General features: G+C 34.6%; 1 protein-coding gene across 3 annotated transcripts in view; it reads right to left on the bottom strand.

The window, feature by feature from the left end:
• Positions 1-25171, bottom strand: part of LOC110992645 — a 28247-nt gene extending 3076 nt beyond the window's left edge. The window contains exons 1-5 of one of the 3 annotated variants that reach the window (XM_022258545.2): positions 24763-25171; positions 9567-10603; positions 1177-2357; positions 787-883; positions 282-439 (exon numbers count right to left, since the gene is read on the bottom strand). In XM_022258545.2, the coding sequence (XP_022114237.1) occupies positions 282-439; positions 787-883; positions 1177-2357; positions 9567-10603; positions 24763-24824 (2535 nt within the window). In that variant the 5' untranslated portion in view covers positions 24825-25171. Of the gene's footprint in view, positions 1-281; positions 440-786; positions 884-1176; positions 2358-3413; positions 3448-9566; positions 10604-17923; positions 18059-24762 lie in introns of those variants that run through there. The other 2 variants (XM_045633993.1, XM_045633992.1) reach the window with 2 other exon arrangements.
• Positions 25172-26481: the final 1310 nt, after the last annotated feature.

The raw sequence follows: 26481 nt of genomic DNA, 5'->3' as shown, positions 1-26481 counted from the left end.
TATACTTGGAGAATGGGCCAACTCTGGGTGGCCCATTCTCAGGGTCAGAGTCACTATCCCCCCTGGAGCCTGAACTAATCGTAAAAGTTTGGTCCCTAGGCTAGCACCCTGTGGTAGACCTGTAACACTGGCTTTTCCTGGCTGTATTGCAACTTACTCATTGAAGCAAGCACCAGGTCACCCACCAGTAGAACCCGGCACTAACTTAAATCTTTAATATGCTATAAGTATTTGCTGTGAGTAAGAGCAACAAAAGTAGAAATTTAATCAAAATTCCTCACCTCTTGCCAATTATTTGCTCTCAAACTATCCAAATGAGCATACAATGCATCAACATTCCTAACTTGAAGCAACACCATGTCCCAGAAGCCTTGTAGATCCTCCAATGTTGTCGGGAACTGTTCGTCTCCACGTTCATTTATATTGTTATAGCAGAGACCTGGAAATGTTCAATATTTATATGTATTCAATAGTAACTGATCTATTTTAAGAAAGTATTGTTAAAAGCCTATCTGATACCTAATGCACTGTTTAGCTTGTAATTTTTTTTTACCAAAATTATCATATATTTTACAAAAGATAGCTTGTATATGTTGTGGTGAACTTTAATAAACAAATACCATTATTCAAATTACAAAAAAGGGCCACCTACCCAACAGAGGTTGTGAAATCAAATTTAGGTTAAGTAAATTTTTTGACACAGACACACATACCAAAATATGCAACCAAGGTCTGGTTAAAACTTCCCAAACACTGTGGTTCCCAAGTGTTAAAATCGTGACTAACCTTGAAACTGCTGCATTTTCTGTGTGGCCAGAAGCCTCGCTTTCCCTGAGGCAGCACGGAATAGGCCCAGCACTTCCTCGCTTATGTTTTCTTGATTCTGTAATATTATTATAAAAAACTGATTAATTTATATAAAAACCTTTTTAGTCTTAAAACCTCATAAATCTTAAAAATTGTTAGGAAATAGTAAATAATGTACACTATACACTAAAATACTACCTATATCATCAATTGTAAGTCTTAATACAGGTTTAAATAGAGAATATTATATTTTTACATTATTTAAAACCCCACTGACCTGGAACTGTATATATTAATTGAACTAGTTTTTTAAAGTTATAAACACACAATATTCTTGGGCTTTATATTATTTTTAACATTTATACTCACTTGTAAGTTTTCCAATTCCTTTTCGGCCCCAGCAGAGAGTGCAATCAGCCTCTCTGTCTCTTTCTTCTCCAAATCCAGGAAATAGTATGCATCTTTCACAATTTCACCATTCTTCACTTCACCATTCACTTCACTCACAGTTTTACTATTCTCAACGACCTCAATGTTCACTTCACTAGTATCAGACTTTGGCGAATCAATTTTAGATTTCCTAGGCGATATTATTGGTAGCTGTGCACGGAATTCTGGTCTCAAATGTCTCAAGACTGGAAGGTCTTTAGGGCTGGTTACCTCTGGCAATTTGACTCTGTCAGGGCTTTGGCAGTTCAGAGATTTCTCTGTCAGGATGTCATCGGATTTTTGCCGCTGAAAGAATCCTTGTGCCAACGCACCAGGGCCGTACAGTCTCTCCACCCTCTGTTGGATGAAACTTTTCATTGGACTAGTCAGCTTCTCCCCATTCTCCTTCGTGATCTCGACTTTCTTTTCATTCGATGTTATGGTATACTCCGAAAACTCCTCTCCGGATATGAAATTTGTTTCAGAATAACTGCATTTAAACACCTGATCCACCTCATCCTTCTGTATGGAAGAGAAGCTCTTGCTTTCTGATGATATAAAGGATTTTGTCGTCATTGTACCGAGGAAGTCGTTCTTGAGCTGGCGATTTTCGGCCGCCATGAATGTGTTGGATAAGTATGGGTCTGTATGCGCCTTGCTCGGCGCCTTGGACATCAAATTAGGATCATGTGGGAATGTTGGTACAACCAATTTGTTAGCACTTACTGGAATGGGTACTAGCAAGGGATCAGTTCGATAATGTGTTATTGGCCGTATGGGTGAGGCTTCACGACTCTTATTGATATCCTGGCGAATTTTGGAGTCATATGTAGTCAGGTTAGTATAACCGTTGACTGAACAGGCTAGATTCAGGTAACTTGGCTTCTTATGCTCCTCGCGTTTTTTAAGGTGGCTGCGGGATCTGTGACTCGAGGTGTCAATCAGGATTTTTGGGGGTTTAAGAAGGTCTGGTCTTTCCGGGGTTCTGGGTGGTGTAAATGGTGTGGGAGTTAGGTTCGGTTGTAGATTACCAGCTCTCTCTTGTATTCGCGACGTGAACTCTTTAATACGGCTTGTGGTTGATGATGGTGTGAGGAGATTCAAACTTCCCGATGTGGTATCTGAAAAAACAAAACTATATTTCAAAAATAGTGATTGTAAACAGTAAGCAAGAAGTTGTTGATGTAATTGCACAGTTCTATCTCCTTTTATCACTGCGTAAACCAAGTTTAAAAGAGAATAAAAAGTTAGATATGCACTCTGCATAGTGGTCGAAATTATTCCACATTGTTATCTCTATATATATATATATATCTTCTTAATAGAAAGAGCGCAGTTCACCTAGCGTCCCCAGAGTTTTTTCTGCTCTTTCTGAACTCATTTCTTTCTCTTTTACTTACCCCGGTTGCATCAAAAATAATCCGTTATGGTTATAAACTGAATTGTCTAATACTTTGTCGTGAAGCTGTCATATATATATTAATTTCAGTGTAAAACATTAAATCGTTTACTTGTTTTATTGATTGATCAACACAATATAAAAAATAAATATGTGAACACCACGCATCTACATAAATAATATTTATATGTGTATTATTTTATATAACACCATGTGTACTTTTTTTATTTTAAAAAAGTAGTTTTTTTGTTCTAGGAACATATCTTCACCAATATCAAATCAACGTATACTAAATCTTATAACAACTATTATAAAACAGTAAGTATGGAGTTCTTTGCACATTCATCTCCTTATGGTCTATCTTTTGGAACGGACAACAAGTCATATTTTAACTTGTAATTGTCATTCAAACGTGTTTTTTAATAGGCCTAATTGAAATACATAAATTATATGATTTGATATTAAATGGTGGATATAGATTTGGGCATCACTTTCTCAAAGTAGTAGGTGGCATGACTCACACCAGCGTTCTATACTGGGTGAGCATTAGACAACAATCCTAGAGTGCTACCCAAGGTGGCTCGGGTAGCACTTGCAAATGCAAAGAGAGATCGTTAATTCGAGATCACGAGATTTACTATATCGAGTACTTTTCGTGTCTACGAGTTCTCGTTACTCTCTCGTGTTTCAGTTCCTGATTGATGCCGAAAAATGAGGCGAGGTCTCGCGACATCGGAATTGCATTTCCTAGGTAGCAAACAACATTTTTAAAACTTACATGAAAATATTAAATAATAGTCGCACATGTTCACTTACAATTAATACAATCTTATCAGAGCCTGATAAAATATCAATTAATACCAACATTCAATAAACTACTAGGATAATCTATCATCAATAATAAAATTGGGAAACTTGTCAATTTTTTTCTGATTAAAACAAAATTTGTGAAATGAATGAAAAAAATATTTTTTAGCTTTAACCTTACCCAAAATAATGTAATTTACCGGGCACTGAGACAAAATCATTACATGTATGTATAATCAGTTTTTTTGAAATTGTTAGCCAAGTAATTTTAGAGACGGGCTTTAATATTACTTTGATAAATACTGGTACCACTGAGCTATTGATGATGTAGCTCGAAGGTTGGAGGCTCCCCTGATGTTAATTGATACCGCCGTCCATTGACACTTACAACGACAGTGCGTTGCAGGCCTTTTAAAAGTTACTTTCTAAATTCAGTTCACTAGCTGGCCGTTCGTCGTTCCATCACTATGTAAAACTAAAGTGACATTGGAATATTTCCGAATCAACTAAAAAGGGCGGCAAAATACAAACCTCGCAGCGCAAGTTTCCATAATAATAATAAATGTAGAGTACAAAATAAATCATTTAGCATCACCTTAAAAAGTAAAATATCTCTGACATTGCACTCAAAACATCGAGTTGCATATATACATATATAACTTAAACTTAACTACCATACAAATTCACTCATAAGCAGTGTTTCACTAATATTTTTTCTCACATATAAGTTAGCTTGCCAAAATACAGTGCTGCTGTATGCTGTAGTTAGAAGGATCTTGGTTATATAACATTAAAAACCAATAAAATTATATGTAATATGTCAGAGAGATATATATATAAGCAGATGTCCTTGATATTTCCAAAAATGGTCCTGACTATATTAGCAAATACATGAGATGAATATTTATTATATAGTCAGATTATATAAGCCATTTATAACTGACTAACTCAGTCGAACATGGCCGTTTAATACAGCCCATTACTCGGGGAAAATTTAGCATTTTAATTGTGTAATCATTTCTGAGAATTATCCAGTATAAGTTTATTTCTTAAAAAACATATTTTTTTTATAATTTAGCATGTATACATAATATTTAAACTTAAAAAAATATAGACAAGATAATCAAATAAGTAATACTTAATTATTATTTTTGAAATTATTTTAAAAGCAAGAAGGCTTTAACTTTTGTTCTATCTAAAATCAAATCTTAACTACTTATTTATATGACATTTTATGTATTGACAAACAGGCAGTATCAAATTTCTTTGAACTGGAATGTAAACCAAGGACGTCTGAGGATATGTTTCACTTCTAAAGTTAATCGTTTGGATTAATCATGAAAAATCATTGAATAGGTAGCGGGATAGCTTTTTAGATAATAAAGACAATAAAAATTAATAAACAAAATACCTGTCACATGAATTTACAACAGGTTGGTATTGATTACAAATCCATGCCAAATGCGTTAAGCATTTCAAAAACACCTTTTTAAATTTTCATAACTTGTTTACAAAAGTACTTAAACAGATGCTGTCTAGTAATGAGTAGGACAATAATGTATAGGCAATGGAACCAATATTATGACTAATTGTTTTGTAAAATGTGTTACTATGAAGTGTTTTTTCAATCACATTCACTGTGTTTTAAGGTAATAATAACGGTAAGAATAACTTTATTTCTCATATGATTTTACAAAAATATGCTTTCTGAGAAAACATTATAAACTAAGATTAATAATTATTATTAGAACGCACAGATGTAGGTACATATATAAAATTTACAAAACAAAAACAGCAACAAAAATGTAGGTAGACATAAAACTCGACTTAGTAATAGTTTAATTTCAAAAAATATATTTGAATTTAAAATCATTTAGGTAACACAATGAACATTATTGAATGTCTACATAGAATTATTAATAAAGAAATACATATGAAATGCATCTAATTTTACATTTGCTTCCAGTACTTAAGTCAACGGTGTAGAAAGGCCTAGAAGAATATGGAAATAAACACTTTGTTTAACAAAATGTTTGTAAGATCTTGCCTATTGTAATTAAGTTTTGTGTACCTGTAATACATCTGTAATGTTGTTAAGAATATATATATGTACTACTTAATGAAGCATAGAATCAAAGCATTTCTATGATAGTAATATCATGATTTTTTTTTCTATGTATTTAAAGTACATCTTGTACTATTAGGATTTTGTTTGTTTCATTACACAAGCTTAAAAAAGCTTGCTAGTATTATGCAATTTAAAGAATATATGATTACTTACAGGAAAACGTAATTCCATTGTGTTGTGTATAGCTTTAGTTACCAATTATATGACGTCATAGAGCATGTAGGGCCATGTTATTCATCAATAATTATTGATTATATATCAATAATTATAATTATTGAGCCTCGCGTCATAATGACATACCTATATTGCACTAGTAATATTAAAACAAGTTTTTCTATGGAATTTAATATCGTGCTTACTCATCTTAGTTGGAAAGTTAAAAAATATATTTGATGCTTTCTCGAAGTAAAATAAAAACGCTGGTAAAAGCGCCTATCAACAAAGATATAAAACTTACCACTTAAATTTAACAGAAACAATTACAACACAAGTTTAAGCACTTCACAAACTTTGAAATTTTCTCTCTAACCGCACGAAAAGATTGCAAATGTCAAAAGTCTCAAAACGTCAGATTTAAACTTTTTTCTGAAACGTCACATGCGCAGGCCGTTTGGTCGTTACGTTCCACGCACCTGCATTATTTTATGCAACAGTTTTACTGCATAAGAATACTAGTTATAACGTGCGTTTCGTTTAACACGATACGAGACAATGACCGTCTGCGTAAACGTGTGGGCCTGAAGGTTAACCAATGACTTGTCCAAGCCTTAAATCTTTGTTTGGATTTTGCAATTTAAATTTTACATATATGACCTACTTAAAAGCGAGGTTGTTTAAAAAAATATTGCGTAGGTTATTTGTCACTCGCCAATTGTGCTAATCATAAATATTATAAGGAATTTATGATTAAGAAAGAATGACAAGATTTTATGATTGTAAAGAAAATTAAAAATTATTAGTGATTACTTTAAAAATGCCTACTTAAACATCACTTATATGCCCAGATTGCTATTGTTTTGATTGCAGCTGGTTACGGGGACTTTATTAAAACAATAGATACTGTGAATACAAACAAACAACGCTTAGGGGTGTGTAGGGCTACTTGTTTATTTGGTAAGACCATAAAAATGTCAAACAGGTTACCTTTTTTATTAGACCGGTTTTTTCAAAGCAAAACAAGATGTATAAAAAGATAGTTTTTTAAACATAAAGAAACCTAAACAGCTTTAAATCAGAACTATAAATATAAATTCAACACGTTCTGAAGAGAAACATATGGTTTTAAAAATAAATTACGTAAATTAACGAGATGCGATTGACCTGACGCGATTAGACCGTAAAATGGAACGACTATTAAAAAGTTTACATGTAATTAAAACTTTTTGGATGACTTAATAAATTAAAATGTTTTTATTTTAATTACGGTTATCAATATCAAATCTAAAATTATTTTTTAAAGTATTTTTATCTTATAAAGTATTATAGTTGACTGGGGAAGTTTAAATGTCATTCATGTTTTTGACATCGCTATCTACCTACTATAAGAATCACAAAAACATTAAAACTTGATAATTCAAAACCTAAACTGGCATGTCATCAGCCTTCTATGCCTGACACACGCCGTCAATTTTTAGATCTTGGAGGTGATTGCTTTTTCCTCACGATGCCTTCCTCCATTTTTAGCAAGTAATAATTATTGCAGATGGGAGTCGACACAGACATACTAAAATATCAAAATACTTATAATATCTATTGTACTAAAAATATATTAAACTAATTTAAACGACTAGAGAAAGTACAAAAACACAAGCGTCACATTCACAAAGAAAACACGTGAAAAGAAATGAAATATTTATTAAATAACACGAAGAAAGCTTAAACTAACACTCATAGAACAATGAAAAGTATAAATTGAGCAATTTTAAAATAACCTTCCTATTAGATATTTGCCAATACTATATAGTATTGTCAAAAATCTTTAGCTTGTCCTCAGGCCAATAAATGGGCGCCAAAAGCAGTTCATATAAACATGAACGAATATTTGATAATTTTAAAATTGCCTTATTCCGAAGCAATAACAATACTTATAGCGATACATATATACTTAAAACATATGAAATGAACATGCTAAGCTAAAACACACAAACACATTAAGAGATTGGTAACTGTTAGGGATTCAGAATCGAGACAGCTGATCTAATAACTCGTTTTTGAATTACCCTTAAATTTAAGCCATTCCGCCAACTCAATTCGGTATATCGCTGTTGACATTGAACAGATGACAGTTGACTCTTTGTTCAGGGCTCGAGAGAAACTCACTTTTTGCAAGGCGTGACTCACAATATATATATAGAATACAGTTCTAAGCTCAAATAAGAACAACTCATATGATAGGTTTTCCTGCACTAATATTTATATTTTTTAAGACACCTAGCAATCAGAACCGTTCGATAATTTAAAACTTTGCCATCCTGATTAATAATTTATTTATTTATTTATTGGGAAACCAAACAGAGACATCCTTAATAAAAATAAAGTCAAAAATAAAACAAATACAAACACACTGGATGCATCCACAACAGGTTACACTTATATAATATAAATAATAATACCAGGAATATAGATAAATAATTTATAAATGGATCTAAGATATTAATAGAAAGTAAAATTATTGATTGTACGTACTAAAATGGCGACGGTAATACCAATTTTAGCCGCCGGCTAAGAAAAGTATGTGGCACTGTACGAACGTATTTGACCAAGTGACTTCCCACATGCGCTGTATTACATAATTGAAACTGTGAGCTGTCACTAGCGCAAGAGCCGCACAGAAAAGTATTCATGTTCGCGGTATGCGCTGTGAAATAAAGTTACTGGCGTTATAATGAGTTAGAGAAATTGTCTCATTACCAATCTCTTTAAACTAATAATAACAAATAAATATTTTTAAGGATCGCGTTCCGAAAGGTAAAAACTTTTGACATCTGTCAAATGTTAAAATACAGCCTTTTGTTTTGGAACGCGCTCCCCGTTATAAATACATAAAATTACAGCAAATCGGTAACTACGATACAATAACTATCAGACCAGAGTCGTTAATCAAGAGTTCCTTAAGAGTATTTTTTTTGGACACTCGAAGAACCACTAAGTCTAAAAAATCTTATCGGGACTGGCAGAGTGGAGGGCATTAGAAATCAAGGCCGATTCCCTTCTGTCTGGACCGATCAAGTAAAGGCCTTTACAGGTCATCACCTAGATGCAGAGGCTTGCTAAACACAAGGAAGAGTGGACAAGAATCTGAGCAGGTTATGTGAAAACCTCGATCTTGGGACTTCTTTACTCGTGAACAGATCAGGCTATTGAAGGTTTGTACGCCGTGGTGGGGACTGTGTGGGCTACAATAGCTCGGAAGACGAGGAGATAGCTAGATAGAAGAGGCCTGTGTCTCAGAACACATTTGTAGGACTCGTTCCAAATAAAGTAACTATTAAAAAACGACTCATAAGCAAAACTAACTTTCCTATAAAACGTGGACACTTCTTTACCAACCCGTATAATTCATATATGTCAAAAACATATGCAGACAGAAGTCAAACTTTTATAAGTATTAATATCAGCCTTAGAACCAGTGTTTGAAATAGCATTATCTACCTCCATACGATTTTGACATTTAGGAGTGATATCAAAGGCGTCTATGACGGTTATATATTCAGATCTCAGCACATATAGTCCACGTTTTATAAGTTTAACCTTTAACTAGTATCACAGGTTAAATAATTTTATGGATAGAAAGACAGATTTATTTAAATAAACTGTAACACCAATTTACTGTAATTCATTTTCATATTCAACTGCCATTGAATATTGCATTGTTTAAGAAAACAAAATTTTAACCTAATATTTTGTAAGATTTTAAATAAATCTTTCTGGGAAACAATAAATATTTAAATAGTAACTAGTTAATCAGGCTTTAAACTAAAATCTCTCTCTCGTTACCTGAAAAATCCGTGCTCGCGTCGACGTCCAACGAACAACTTCCTATTGAATCTACTGACTTATCCATAACTTTGACTACTAGATGCGTTGGACTCAAATCTGTTTCCTGCACAACAATTTCGAACGCTTTTATATCCAATTTAGCGTCTAATTTATCGTTTTTATCAAAAATCAACGTGCTCTGACTTGTGAAATTACTTATAGGTTCTATATATTCAACATCCTCCTCATAAGCATCAGCTGGTACGGCATCAACAACATTCTGTTTCAGACTCTTATAGAAATGGTCTTCCAATTTCTCCAATTTACACCTCGTATTCTTTCTATCACTTTTAAGTATTGGCGAATCATCAGTTTCCAATTCAAATCTTTTGTACTTCGACGAACAGAAATCATCTATTGACGAGGTATCCGATTTCTTATCAAAGAACGTGTCGAGTGAGAAAAAGGATTTCCTCTTCTTCTTTGGATGCACTAAACCTTCTTTATCTATATTACTGGTGGCTATAGATTTGGGCCTATCGAGTCTATCAATTTTACGCGAATCCAAGCTGAGTGTCTTACGAAATCGCTCATTTAAATTCGATAGTAGAAAATGTCTGCGCTCAGTCGATTTGGGAGTTATATTATATGATGTTTTGCTGCTGCATGGTTGGTTTTCTGGAATGTGCTCTGTGTATTTGAATTCTATTTCGTTGAATTCAGAACTAGGTCTGTGGAAGGAGAAGGAACCTCTATCTGATGCGTCACAGATACAGCTACCTATACACGTGAGTCTGTGACAGTTGTCTTTAGTCTGTCTTATATTAGGAATGTATATGTCAGGCTTGTGTTTATGAAGGAGCAGATCCTTTCTAATCTTCTCAAGTCTTTCATCACCATTTAATCCTCTTGTATATTTGGACTTAGGAGGTCTGAAGAAGCGTATTGAACCGGTCTGTGGGTCATGACGCCTTCTGGCAAATGGGGAGTCAGATATTTTATTCACTCCTAGAAGGAGAACTGGTGACTTTTTATCTTCTTCATCGGGCAGATCGCTGTAATCAAAACAGACTTATATAACATCTATATACCTATATAAATATCGATTTGTTAAAAACACAAAAAGCAACAAAAGCAAGCAAAAAATTAATACTTACACAAAATTAATGTGTTAGACACTAAATTACAAACTGAATATTAAATTCTTGATCATGCAGACTGTGCTCTCTGTGTTATTATAGTATGAGAGCTAGAAAAACACCGGCTTTGGATTTGCTGACGGTGTCAAGGTGGGGTCGGTGGGTTTAATTTAAAACAAAAACCGATTGTACTGTCTTTGTTTCTTGAACCAGCATCTCTAATCTAAGGCCTTATTATGGGACAAGAAACATATTTAGTCCTACGCAGACAGCCATACGGACAATTACGAAATTGAGATAGAGAGACAAATAATTATAATCTAAACTGGGCTATTTGAAAAGATTCCAAAAACCTAGGGACCAACCTATACAAATTAAATTGTGAGTTTAAATACAAATAAAATATTCACAATTCAAAGAACCCGCCAAAAGGCTTCTCTAGACAAGATGGCGTCGCTAATGTTTGTAACGTGTTAATTCTTACAAATATTCAGTCAATAACAGTCTCCGACGAAATTACTCCAAGGTAATAGAGGATTAGACCTATGACCGTTTTGTGACACGTGACTGACAAGACTGTTTTTTTTTAATTTCTTAATGATACAAGGCAAACACAACTATCCCAAATTCCTCAGTATAATACAATTAAATTGACAAAAAAATTATTATTGACTGAATATTTGTAAGAATTAACACGTAGCAAACGCTAGCGACGCCATCTTGTACCAACTAATACCAACTATTTACGAAACTCAGTCATGTATTGTATACCTTCAGATTACAACATAAATTTCCAGCAAATAGATATTTAACGTGACTAAAACATGTTTAAAAAATTATTTGAAAAACTCTGGTATCTTTTATTAAAAATAGCTTTATTATTATTATCCTTTATATTAAACATTTATTATAATGATTAATGAACCTAAGAACTTATAATTTAAAATTTAGTATGAATTTATACTTTGTTATATTTTTCGTATTAATAGTTAAAACTGTGCTTTATAAACATAAACACAAACGTGTTTGAATGTGTATTGTTTTTGGCTTTTGTGTATAAAATAATTGTTTTAATATTGTTTAATGAGTAGGTACCCGTTGGAAAACTTTAATAAAATACTACATATGTTAAGAAATTTTCTAATATAATATATGTCTGAGCAATACCGCTGGTATCGTCTGCAATAATTGTCATTATCATTTAATAACATTAAAGTTATATTAGTCGTACACGCAGTGAAGTGAAGTATTTTATTGCAGTTGCGATTTTAAGCTTATCAATATTTCGGCTAGGTAACTGCTGCAACCTTTATATAGATTGCTTCTGTACATCCTTTAATGAGATGCTTTACCGACTTGTTTGTACTTACATGTCGGATCTGATTTCAGGTTAAATACAAAAAATCTTTCAACGCTTTTAAAAGCCATGTTTAAAACACACTATTCTTAATATTGACTAGTGCAGCGAGCTGCGAGTGGAGACGTCTTCTGGCACAGCAGACCCAAACAAGGGCTATAAAAAACGTCAATTAACTTTACTACAAATAACTAATTTTTATAGACCATAGTGATTGCGAACAATAAACATTGTTGGATTAATACACTTGGTATACCTCACCCCAAATACCACACGACTGCACGAAAAAAGGGAGAACTTTCTGGTGTACCACTTTGCACCAGGCACAGGTAAATAAAAGGGGATCGTAAAGAACACCAAACTTATTACATGGACGCTTCAATATACTTAGATAAGTAGAGGGCTTGCGAGTGATTTAATAATTGGAACGATCTTTTCTTAAGTATCTTCTTTTTATCTTTTATGAGGCAAACAGGTGATCAGCCTTTAACTGATTGGGTCTTCTGGTGTCTTTGGGTATTGGCATAGGTAAGGTAATCTCAGCGTAAATGCTTTGATAAGTCTGTAATATCTTATAGCTTACGGTAGAAGATAAAAAATTCCGTTATTATTGAAACAATAACGAATGGACGTTACTGTTATTAGTGATGGGATACAATATCGAAAAATTTTGAATTTTTGCATATTAAATTAGTTTTAGCAAAGAAACACTGCCATCACAACTCTATCTCTATCTTCATGGGTTTCTTAGACAATTAAGCCTTTGAGCCTACTGTGTCACATGTAGTATTTTTTGACTTATCAGGGCAAAAAAATTGAGAAATACCGCCCATGAATACTCAATGCCAGAGGACTTGTCATGTTGCATTGCCGGCCCTATCAGAATTGGTACGGTCTTTTAAGGACTCTATGTCGAATTGGTTCGGAAATACTTCTGAGGGATGATTCCACATAGAGAAGGCGGAAACATCTCCTCTGAACACTCTTCATGGTAAATGCAGTAGAAGATGCATAGATAATACATATCTACGCAACCTCAGTTGCAATTTGTCGTATTCATATACCCTATACACTCTACTGTGGTCTAATTTATCGATAAATTTTTCACATCACTACCTCCCGTTGGTCATCGCTCGTTCACACGCAAAAGCATTAGACACGAACGAGGAAGTAATAGTATTGTAAATCAGACCTTTCTATTTCTAAATTGGGTAAATACACTATGGTCTAAGATAGGCAGGTATAGTCTGGGGGGTAAAGCTCTCTTGTTTTTAAAAAAAAATATAATAATTAATAATAATATAAAATTATAAATAAACAGGTTACAATGATGGTAACGAAGTGTAAATAAATAATTCCCGTTGGGCATATATGCATTTCCATTCTAGCTAGTGGTATGACTAGTCAGACCTTTTTGGTATAATATGTATGAGCAGCGCCTACATACCTCCGCATGTCGCTACAACTCACGTCCACCACCACTAGGACCTGCAGAAGAGGACTGAAGAGGACAGTCATTTAATTCTTCTACCCCATAAGCTAATCACATACTCGCCTATTCGAATAACGAAAAAGAAATCGGATGCCCAGACCTTATAGGGGTTTTCACGTAATTTTTTTTTTAACTCGCTGTGGGCCTTGAGGGTTCTGACAGCTCAGCTCTGCCTGAAATGGTTTTGTCACGACTCTTGCTCTCCTGCTAAATTGGACCTAGGCATATTTTCTTAGAGCAATTGATTCAGTTAGCATCCAAGGTCTTAATCCAATAAATCAGTTGATCAATTTGTCGCCCATTCTTAATTAAATCACCGGTCATACAATTATATGCTAAACTGGTCAATTACTTCCTGATTCACAATGCTGTTCGATTTCACCCATTAATTCGGTGGTAGCAGGTTGAACTGTTCTTGTTAGACATATGGTACTGGACAGTAGATAGATGTCTTCTATAAAACTATAGTACACTGCTGTTGTCAATAGTTTCTGAAGAATTTAGGAATGCCTTAGAAACCTTGGGTTACATAGGAGTTTCCCTACTACAACTTTTTTGGAACTAGAGCCTTCATCGGGGGTAACGTAGGGGTAGTTTTGGAACCAATACAATCAAATCTGTAAATTAGGACGAACAAACCAATGTAAGTAATGTCAAATAAAAGAATATGTGAAACACGTGGAAATAAAAATAAAAGTTGAGGATTTTTTATCTATTTGCTAGTTAATCTTATCTTTTAATATATATAAATTACGTGTCATGTTGTTTGTCCGCTATGGACTCCCTAAACTACCGAAACGATATCAAACAAATTTTCACACCGTGTGCAGTTTGATCTAACTTAAAAGATTTGATAGCTTACATCTCAATTTATACCCGCATTACTATTTTATTGCAATTATTTGTTTATTATTTGATACAATTCTAACAGATGGCGCTGTGTTAAAAGTACCAACGTTTCACATAAGCATCTCCCTTTCACATAAATTCTCCTACCGTTTCCCGTGAAAAGTTTACTACTATGTAATCAAAAATAACAAAAGCCTAAGGCACAGCAATGCTTGGCCGAGTCTGTTAGTGTAATATAAAAAGTGCAGACAGCCTGGTAATATTTAAATTAAGACTAAAAAACCATCTCTTGAGTGATAACTAGGTCTATGGAAATGAAAGTTCACCCAAGTTCTACTTCGCTAATTCATTGAAGCTCTTCAATGACTCACGACGGAATAAATTGTATCTTTAGCATAATAAGTTATCATGTAAGTGACTACTGTCTATTATAAGAAAAAGGGCCTGTTTCACAATGCCCGGATAAGTTCCAAATAAGCTATTTATTACGTCATGAAATGCGAAGTATCTTATTTGGCACTTTATCCATACATTTTGAAACAGGCCCTTAATGTATAGATAGCAGTAGCTGTGTTGGCTTAGTGGTTTCAGCGTACGACTCTCATCTCTGACTTTCAAATCCCAGCTGTGCACCAATGGTCGTTATGGCACATTTAACACTCGCTCGTACGAAGGAAAACATCGCGAGTAACCCGGCTTGCCTTAGACCCGACATGACGGCGTGTATCACAAGAGGTTGATCACCTACTTGCCTTTTAGATGGACAAATGAAACAAGTTAGAAAATCTGACACCCAGATATAAAAAGGTTGTTTGTATGTACCTTGTTCTAAGAATAGAACCGTAGTTTAACGAGAAAATAAAAATCTATCAAAACTTTAAATAACGCATAATTTCGTTCTGTTTTTATTACATGACCTAACCTAACATTAGTAAAACAATAAACTACATATATAATTTAGTTAATAATTAGAAGCGTAAACTAAATGTTAGCAATTGCACACTTGAAGTAGAAATCAACAGGTCGCAGCCGCCAGCGAGATAGATACATTATTATGAAATCGCCATAGAGCACACGCATCGCGCATAGCCATGGCTGCCATGAACTATAGATACCAATATTTATATGTAAACGCACGCTATTCGTGGCAGTCATGAAGTCTTAACAGTTCTTCAAACGAAGACTTGCTCATCCACAAATAAAGATCTTGTCATCATATTGCTAGAGGTTGCTAAAATATATATGAAATGATCACGTTGTAAATCTTTCACTTAGCAATGGATAATAGACCGCTAGTGCGCTATTGTTTATATATTCTTTATTATTAAAAGAAGTGGTACTTAGATTTAGAACCCTTCAATAAAATTCAAAATAATTTATTCATGTTTTTAACATAATGTACACTTATGAACGTCAAAAAAAGAAAAATAATGTATTTAAATGCACCTTATATTACATTTACTGCCGGTTCTCAAATCAAGGGCGTAGAATGGAAGAGAAGAACTGGCAATAAATAACTCAAGTTGATCCCCAAATTTTATCTCAGTTATAAGCTCATGTTAAAACGATTACAACCAGTATACACCAAGCTTCAAACAAAGTGTTTCATTAAACATAATATGTACATTGAAACATCGTAGGAGATACCTTTTGTCAAGCATATAATTCACTAACAATGTCTTCCTTATACCTATTTATTCCGGGATATATATATATGACGTCAGGGGAGTGTCATTTAATATCGGCCTTCAATTCCCATTGAAAGTTATTATGTTTCCCACCTATTGTTATAAATGTAACATAACTCTTTCGCATTTTCTCATGAGATTTTATTGTTCAAGATTTCTTAATCTACTTATTTCAGGTTTGTCTGGGGGCCTCAGATTTCTGTATCTATTTAATAATTTGCCAATGTAGTAGGAAAGTAGGCGATCAGTCTCCTGTGTCTGACACACGCCGTCGTGCGTCTAATGGTGGCTGTACACACTCGACCGAGAGAATAGCGCAGCCTGTACACACTCGTTACGTTATTTGTATTTAAAACACCGTTAATAATGGACATGGAAACCGCTGCTTTAACACATAATAACCACAATAACCACAGTCATCGAGCAAGTGATTGAACGAGTGTGTACAGGTCGCTCTCGTTTTACTCGCGAGACCCTTTGACTCGTGCGCAAAAAACCGACAGGCGACCGAGAGAGGCGAGACCGACTGCGAGGAAGCGAGGCGAGACGAGAACTCTACTATACACTCTCGCCCTCGGCCTGTCTCGGGGTGTCTCGCCGAGTGTGTACAGCTACCATAAGGCAAGATGGTTTCCTCACGATGTTTTTCTTGACCGTTCGAGCGATGTAAATGCGCATAGACAGAAAGTCTGTTGAACAGTCGAGAATCGAACCTTTTTAACCCTAATCAGAATTTACTTTTCTTGATTTTAATTTCCTCAGCAATAGCATATAGTAAATGGATCATCCGGAACCATCTTATTTACGCCAATTATATTAACGCCTGCTATTGAACATCGAACGCCATCTAGTGAGAGAAAACATACCATGACGAATTTAGATATTAACAAATTGACCGTATCATTTTCGAAAGTTCCATAAAAATTAATGTCCCAATTAAATTATTTCCGTTTAAGCAATAGATTTTAATATCCGAACCAATCTATATATTTGTCTACACCACGCAATCCAACCCGTGTATATTGAGAGACCTAACTTTTTTATATATAACAGGGGAGTTAGATGTCCCTGTTTTGTACTTTAAAATACATATTAATTTATATATATAACTAATAAAATGGTCCAATAACGATACCCGGGTTCGTTTAATAAAAATTCTGAGAACATACCGAACTACATCCAGGTGATACGGGTGAAATTCCGTATTCTGCCTCGACGATTACGATATGATATACTTAATAATTTTCAAACATATTTCGCGATAGCATAAACTAGACACAAATAGTCGTATGTCCAGGCTGTACTTTATGTAGACGTCAGCCAGCAAGCGTCTTCAGTAATGCCTAGTAACGCCAGTAAACGCGACTCAGAACTATAATTATGTAGAAAAATATATGGCTTTGCTTACTGCTTATGTACATTAGGTTTATGAATTTCTACACCAAAATATCCACCGTCAATAACACGAGGACCATTTACTTGCCTATTAAGAATAAATCAGTGGCACAACAACCTTTTTACGCCTGGGCCTCAGATTTCTTTTATGTGTTTCATGATAATTTGTCAATCTAATAGGCTAGTAGGTGATCAGCCTGCTATGCTTGACACGCCGTCGACTTTTAGGGTCTGAGGCAAGCCGGTTTCCTAACGATGTTTTCTTTCGTACGGACGAGTGTTAAATGCGTACATAGAAAGAAAGTCTTTTGGTGGACAGCTGGGGATCGAACCTACGACCTCCGGGATGAAATTCGCACGCTGCAGCCAACACGAGCAGTATTACGAGAATTAAAAAATACACGCCCGAGATAATTTTTTGTAGAGTTATAATATTACTAAATAACAGTACTTACACATTTCGTGCATAACTCAGTCATAACAATTCACAACACTAAAAGGTCGACGACACTACACCGTTTGATATTAATTAAGCGTTTCGTAGCTACAGCACTCGAAAAAAAAAAGAATTTATATAACACTAGAAATATAAATATATTAGATAATTTCATCAATTTTATTTAAAACACCAATAAAATTCATAAAAAGTCTACCACAATTTGCTAATTCTAGTTTTGAGCAATTGTATAAATTATAAAGAATAGTGGCTCCGGAACAGTACCCAGCGGACACTCGCACACAACTGAGTCGTAGTAGGCGTTCCAACTAAATGACGTGTTTGGAATTAACTGTTAACGAACACGCGCTGTACATTGCTTGTTAAGTAAAATAATCACTATGAAATAATCAGGACCAATATTTAACTTAGCTTTTAAGTGACTACAGTTAAAAGGATTTGGTTTATAATAGTAATTATAAAGAAAATATTTTAACGACGCCAACATCGTCCAATTGCTAAAGTGCTATAGGATCAAGTGGTTGGGACCTGTACACCGAATGGCGAACGACAAAACCCCAAGGTCCTTACTGAACTCACACTCTCGTCTCAAAATCCGGTAGACCGAGGCTGCGTTGGTGGTATAGAGTTGTCAAAGATCGCGTAATATTAGGGGTTCGAAGATAGACGCGAGAAACACTTACTTAAAAGATTGCGATCGCAAAATATACTTGTAGAAGCTCCGGCCATAAGGCTGTAATTTAATCCTTCTGCACCAAGCAGTCGCACCGCGGAAGGGTATGCGCAATGCATTTCCCCCAGTAAAAAAAAAATAAATAAATAAGGCTGTAATTGATGATGAAATGAAAATACGAAATACGCAGCAGAAATTATATCCTTCAGAGACTATACAACACATTACAGTTACAGCTTGCGAATCAATAGTAATAATTAAATTGAAATTCATATATGTTAAAGTAATTATTTCTTGTGTGGTTTTTATATTCATCTAATTATGTTTTTCAAATTATAGAACAGATTTAGAGGCCCATAACTACAGGCCCATACTTGGAATGATAAATAGATAAAAAGATGGTTGCGCCACTGATTTATTTTTATTTCTTAAGAGAAATCGAAGAGAACGAACAACGAACAGCGAATCTTGCCAACCCAGCGATGTATGTTTAAAGCGTTTGGAAAGTGGAAGGAAGGGGACAGTTACGCCAGCTTTATAATTAGGGTTGTCATGAAGTAAAAAAATTAGCTTGTTAATCCATGAAGATAACTCGTATTATGCGGCGAAAAATTTTACGTTCTATGTGCACATTTAATACGAAAGAGAACTGAGAAAATTGGCATGGTTTTGATGAAACATGTCAGGCACAGGAGGTTGATCACCTTGTAGTAGGTACCTCTTTTACTAGCGAACAGATGGGGCTGTTGGGTTTTAGTGGGTAGGTGTCCATTGCACCATACGGGCTGAAACCCACACTCCCCGCGTCACGTTTAAATCGTTGCCCCGATGCGGGCGTCAGTAAATTGATTTCCCAACATTAAAAAAAAAGAAAAAAATAGTAACTCTTTTACAACTTGAGATAGATATTACAGATTAATTTGAAGCCAAAACTGTTTTTTACTGTTTCTTTAACTGTACTATGTGATAAAAACCCAGATGAATACAGATGAAATAATTGAGACGTGATATCGCTTTCCCCAGATCTCAATCATATTTATCTCCGTTGAAGATTTCGTAGGATAGATTGTGCCCATGGACACTCGCGAGCCCTCTAGCATCGAGAGTGTCCATGGGCGGCGGTATAACATCAGGTGAGCCTCCTGCCCGTTTGCCCCCTGTTCTATAAAAAAAATACGTTTTCGGTCCACCGTTTATCCCCGAGTTTGCAAATACCACTACTACGATATCTTTAAATTTGGGATTAATATATAGCATAGTAACGGGACTGACTATTAAATTCAAAATCGAATTTCTATTAATTTCGATTTAGTAGGACAAGTCTAGTCAAGTCAAGTCAAAGTTTCAGTAGAACAAGATATTACCTACACCCTCACAAACTGTATGATAGACGAAGAGGGGTCAACCCTTGATTCAACGGCACGTGTTGTTGATAGCTCGGAGCCAGATGGGCATTTTTTACCTGAACAGACTACTTTAATCACCTATTTCGGCTGCCAAAGACCATAAATATACGAAATACCATAAACTCAAAAAAACGTCTAATTGTATTCTTTTTTTTAATCTTAAAAACCCCAAAATTTCATATTTAATATTAATTTAAGCATAGGATCGTCCATGGATATATCTTGGAAACAAGTTATAAAAATTTAGGAAACGTACAAAAATAAGTATGAAAAATGTAAGTAATACTACCTTTTAGTAGACTGGTCTCTTACCCATGTCAAGACAAGACAAGACAATAGACAACAATTTCATTCATCCATAAACCAAATTAGTTTACACGCCGGGATTATACCCGTATAAGGTTTGAGCGAGAAGATACTTAGACCCAACAGGCAAAGGCTGATCACATACCTAATGAAACAGATACATAAGAATCCCAGACCCAAACGGTAATAAAAATATTTTTGTACTCGGCCTGAGTAACAAAATACATTAAATTATCGTCTTTATTAAGTTGGATTAAGGTGTATTTCCAATTGTTCATAAAAACTCTTGAGTGTCATGAATGAGCGGATACGTTACAATAGACAATTAATGATGTCATATTGCTTCAATTACAAACGTCAAACTTGGCTTCATAACTCTTGACTATTGTCTTTGATTTTTTAATTTAACTATTTAAACTTTATACTATGTTATTTGCACGGATTTGACAAAACAACTGATAATACATTTGACACAACTTGATAATGATTTCGATTTGACATAACTTAAAAGTTAAAAAAATGGATATGAAAAGAAATTGACTGATTACGTAAGACATAAATGAACCTAATATATAATTAATGTAAAATTTCTACGAAAGACCATGGGCAAAAAAAACTATTTAAGTTATTCTTACTATAGATAAATCATTACACGTTTACAACTCGTCTCGTGTTGTATTCGCGAACGTAGTACGAGCATGGGTCCACGCTCTATCATGCTTTTACCCTAGTCTCTTTTTGTCTCGTCTTTGCCGCGCACGCATTATATTAACTATCGTGATTGGAACTTCTGGAGCCGTTAGAATCATGAAACTCAGCTGCAAGTATGAATATGAACAACTCCTATGAACACTCTCCATGGTAAATGCACTAGAAGACTCACCTTTACTAAAGAAACCGCAGCCACGAGGCGACGGTTGCCATTTCTTCCGTGTTAATAGAAATTTCATACCATTGATATGGATATCACGTAAATCTAGACAAAGCTTATATCATCAGAACATTGCCACTGTACGGTGGCTCGTTTGATTGAATTTTGAACATTCTTAGGAATCGTTAAACGATGTTCTTTAGCCTAAAGCTTTCGGTAAATAAACTTTTGAATAGATAATACCAAAGATCTCCTCCAAATCCCAATATTCCTGTCTGCACTGCACTGATTGTGCGCTGTTATTATATTTGATCAATCTGAATGCACCAGTTTTTTATTAATAAAGTAAATATTTTTGTGTTAGTTACGATGATCTTAAAAATATTGGCACAGACGTACAAAACGGTCACAGATTAAAAGTCTTCATCTGTCAAATCGAAACACTGTCTTGGAGTTTAATTTCGTCGGAGATTGTTTTTGAAGGAAATAGTTAAAAACACACATACTATTATTATATTTTAGATCTGATTTCTGTATCTATTTTATGATCATTTGTCTCAAGGGAAAGTAGGTGATCAGCCTTCTGTGCTTGACACAAGCCATCTACTTTGATTTAAGGCAGGCCAGTTTCCTCACGAATTTCACCACCTCAGGGATGAGAGTCGCACGTTGCAGACACACCACAGCAAGAACGTCATCTCAGTCGCCAGATGAAGGGCGAGATCGAAGGTCACTGGATTGAGCGAAGAACGTAGTAAAGTGAGATCTTATGAATAAAAACATTCATTTGTAATCGCGTTTTAAAATATCAAGACGCCATCTATTAGCAGTTAGAGGAACTACATCATAAAACGCCACTTTACAGCGGCTCTATTATAGTTATGTCACCGGAACACATTCTCGACCGGTAGCAAATGGATGTCCGCCATTTACGGACACGAACACCTTACGCGAGTCACATAACCTAATTCACCATAATCCTACGATTTTTCTTGATGACCAGCCGACATTATAAATAAAGAAATATTCTAACCAGTCCCAAAAATCTCAAATCCTGTGCTGGTATGCGGCCCTAGGACCAACTTCTAAGACCCCTAAGGTTTTTCTTGTATTTATTCGCGCTTCCTTACACATAAAAAAACAAATAACATACATACACAAAAATTATAAGGAATTCAACGAATGGCCTTATCACTAACAAGCAATCTCTTCCAGGCAACCCTAGTAAGGGAAAAATCTGAAACACAGAATTATGGTGCGTAAAGTGTAGGAAGTGCAAAAGCAAATCGTATAAAAAATATAAAATCAATCAAAAAGATTTTATTTAAATAAATAAATTATTAGTAAAACCTATCACCGTCGTATATGAAATTGAATAATATTTATTTATGCACACTGTTTAATTGTACTTTTAAGTACCTACGAAACACGTGTTCTAAATATAAAAATACTAGAATATACAACTTGAACATAGTTATCGATTTCCATGCCACCTAGACCTAACTTTACGATGGTGAATTTAGGTGTCGGTGTGCCCGCGCATCGTAAAAATTCACTCTCATCATTTTTCTCCATCGCGCCAAAAGAAGTATAACTTCAATAACACAAAAAAAATATATAAAAAATCAAACTGAAACGCTAAGCTAGAATGACCATGCAATGCAAAAGAAAAGGAAATACAAGAATTATAAAAGTAAACGATTGATCAGGATAGGATATGGTTAAGAAATGTGAATGCAGAAGAGTTTTAAAAGATGTAGGAAAGTAGCTAAACGTATGAAGTCGGGCGGCCTATTCCAAAGCTTAATGGCAGAGATCCTACTTGAATTGCATAAGAAGGAACAGCTATGAGGTGGAATTCCCAATGATGTCATGACATTCCAACTCACAGAACTCAGTTGTACGCTGGGTTTAGAAGATATTTATAAATGCATTTAAAATAAGTAATAGCAAACGAGCAGGAGTGTCACTGATGTTAAGTATTACCGCCGCCCATCGACACCCAACGCCAGTGCTTCGACGAGTGCTTTGACGGCCTTTTAAGAAAAGAAAAAGGAATGTCCAGTTTGGTGTTAGGGTTGGTGGTGGTGACTTTAAATTTTATAGTAACGTTTTTTAAAAGAAACCACTTTTATTAAAGTAATTAAATGTACCCCAAAAAACCGCTGGACATTTTGATTTCCCCTAAACTTGGGGCAATTTATTCGCAATTGCCTGCCGCCCATGGAGACTTTAATGGCCAAAGGCCTCGTTGCCCGATAAGAATAGGTACTCTCTTTGAAGCACCCCGAGTCGAATTGGTTCGGAAATATACTTCATGCCTCGCGAATGCGTTCCCTTTTTGAAGTTAAACTTCTTAATACGCATCAGGGTAATTTTTTACGGATGAAACGCAATAATAATAATATTAGAGTCACGAAGAGCGAGAGCGATTGAAACCGATTGAGAGAGTGAGAAGTGTGATTTTCCTTACAGAAATTCTATTTTTAAAATTAAAATTTCGTAAAGACAATGTATGAAATATTACGAATTGTAAATTGAATGCCACGTGTTTTTATTATGGAAGAATAAATTTAAAAAATCTAAAATTAATAATATGTATTAATTTTCAATTTGTATATAATATTGACAAATTCGTTAAATTGCTAACATATCTTCTTTTCCCTCCATCTTTCTCGAAAGTAGGCTCACGGAAAGTTTTGGATTTGTATGAATATAAAACAAGACTTAATTTGGTTAAAGTTTACAATTCAATACCTCGATTTTGAGGTCGGGGGAGGGTAAACTTATCACCCCCAACCAATTTCAAGTACTAGAAACATTTATAACAGTAGAAAAATAAAAATAAACCAAAACATACATATAATACCTAACATTAACTGGGCCCATCGTCCTCAAAGTCATCCACATAAGCCGGTCGTTTACCAAGCAAAATTCACCAAGTTTAAAAAAAAACAAATAAAAGCACGCACATTGACGAGAAAACAACAGAAATGTAAAAAGTAACGGCTTTTTAACGAATAATCTGCACTGTAACACTAACACACTGTTCTGGCGGATTGTTTACAAATTTCTAATATTGCACAAAACATCGAAAAAAAAATTAATTAGCTTAAATTACAACTCAAGCAGCATAAATTACTCCAAATCTCACAGAGGTTTTCGAATCAAGGTCTCCCGAGACTCCTACATACTCAGTATAATCAAATTCAAGGTATTGAATATAAGATCCAACCCCTTAATTTAGTTTGCCAAAGAAGTTTCATTCTGACATGTGTACTTTGTACGCACGCAGATTTTTTTTTCATAGACAGCTGGTGAACCGCCGTCTGTGTCACTCAAATAATTATATAAAATAATCAAAGAATATTCCTTAGTGATGTTCAGTCCGAAACTCATTCTATATCGTTTCTAGATTTATTCAAAATCAAATCAAATCGCATGCTTGTCAATGACGTTTGTCAAAAACGTTTACAAAATTCGCAAAAGAGCAAGACTACGCCGTCATTTATTATTCATGCTAATTATTGATGTTAAACACAAACAAAATTCCGTTACATATTATATTAAATAAAACAAACCTTTTGATCCAACGAAAAAAACGATTCCCGCCTTTTCCATTTTTCTTTTTCCCCATCGTCATCACTCACACCGCGAAACTAATTCGAAAATGGAACGCGTTCGGCCAGCAGTGTTAAAAAACAAAACCACACTGTTATTTACAAACGATTATACGTACATTCGACACTCTATAGTCTATGGTCTATTTTAAAATTCTGCACTACAATTGCATAGGTACACTATAACACAAATATTTTATTTATTAAAAAAATCGAATAAGCAGGATTAAACCCGACATTCTATTTTTGAATTTTGCATAACTACACTTAAACACAAAAATTATTTGATGTATTCTATAAATGGAATACAACCTGTCGAACATGAAATTCTATGTATCTTAAAATTTGTATAGATACAATACAACACAGAAATTATTTGATTTATTTTAAAATTCGAATACGGCCCGCTCGAACCCGCGCCGTGACTGGCGCGTCCACGTTCAAATTTAGAATCCCAAAACAAACATGGCGGCTGCATTGATATGCAAGTTATTTTATTTTCAGTCTACGAATCACGGATAGTTTCATTGCACTCGCGTTTATTTTAAGCGTTATGACAAATAATATTAAATATCTACGGCTTTTTACAATAGTAAAAAGACTGGTAAATTAATAAATTTACCAGTCTAAAAGGTCTATTGAAATCAATGTTATATGAATATGTACGTCAAATGACGTCTAACGTTAGCTACATATTAAAGTGATTTAACCTTGAGAAATAAAATCTAAAATTTTCCAAAATTACGAAACTGATTTAAACCCCAGCTGTGCACCAATGGACTTTTTACCGCACTGTTAACATTTACTGTAGGAAGGAAAAAATCATCTCAATTTGAGAACTGGCACTAAATATAAAATTAGAAGCATTCAATATATATCTCTTTTTTGACGTTTATAAGTGTACATTATGTTACCTACATGAAATGATTTTTGAATTTGAATTTCGAAACCTTAACAGATTTAAAAGTCGCCTTGTTATCTTCTCCCTCTTCAGTCGGCAGCTCATCGTCGTGGTCAACAAAGAAGCATCTAAGAGCGGACTATCTGTTTCCACCGGTTTTTGTCCAACGCTTCTCTTAACACAGTTTATAGTTTTTAAGATGATGAGTCTTTCACTTGATTCATCCATCTGGTTAATGAACGGTCATGTAATTTGCGTTCTGTGTTACCACCCACGATCAGTTTGTCTAAGTTCTCATCGCCTCTGCGTATTGTAGAGCCAAAATAAAATCTTCTTAGCTTAAATATAACTGTTTAATACAAAACAAGGCGTACATTTGATTTAGCACAATGCGCGACGCAAGAGTTGCACAACTCAAACCCTTCGATACCCACAAGGCCAGTCATCGCAGCCCATGAAGAATTTTGATGGTTGCCGGTATGAAATTAGTGCTCAAATCAAATCAAATTCTATAAAAACAGTAGTGGACCCGACAGACGTTGTCAGTATGAAAATACCGACTACAGCGCCATTTGCCGGGCTGATTTGTGAATATAAACCATCCAAGACTCCACCGTTTAATAGGAGTGCCACACACACATTACAATTACAATCTTTTAAGTAACATCAAATTTTCCATTTGATTGAAAATTTATATATATCAAGATAATGATGTCTACGAACTTTTGAGCGCAGCGTTATTTCTATATAATAAAACATATCCAATAAAGTATCCGCTT

Source organism: Pieris rapae, chromosome Z (assembly GCF_905147795.1).
Source record: "Pieris rapae chromosome Z, ilPieRapa1.1, whole genome shotgun sequence".
In the NCBI taxonomy this organism is placed as follows: Eukaryota; Metazoa; Arthropoda; class Insecta; order Lepidoptera; family Pieridae; genus Pieris; species Pieris rapae.
The sequence above is the reverse complement of the archived record's forward strand: the minus strand, read 5'-3'. Positions and strand labels throughout refer to the sequence as shown.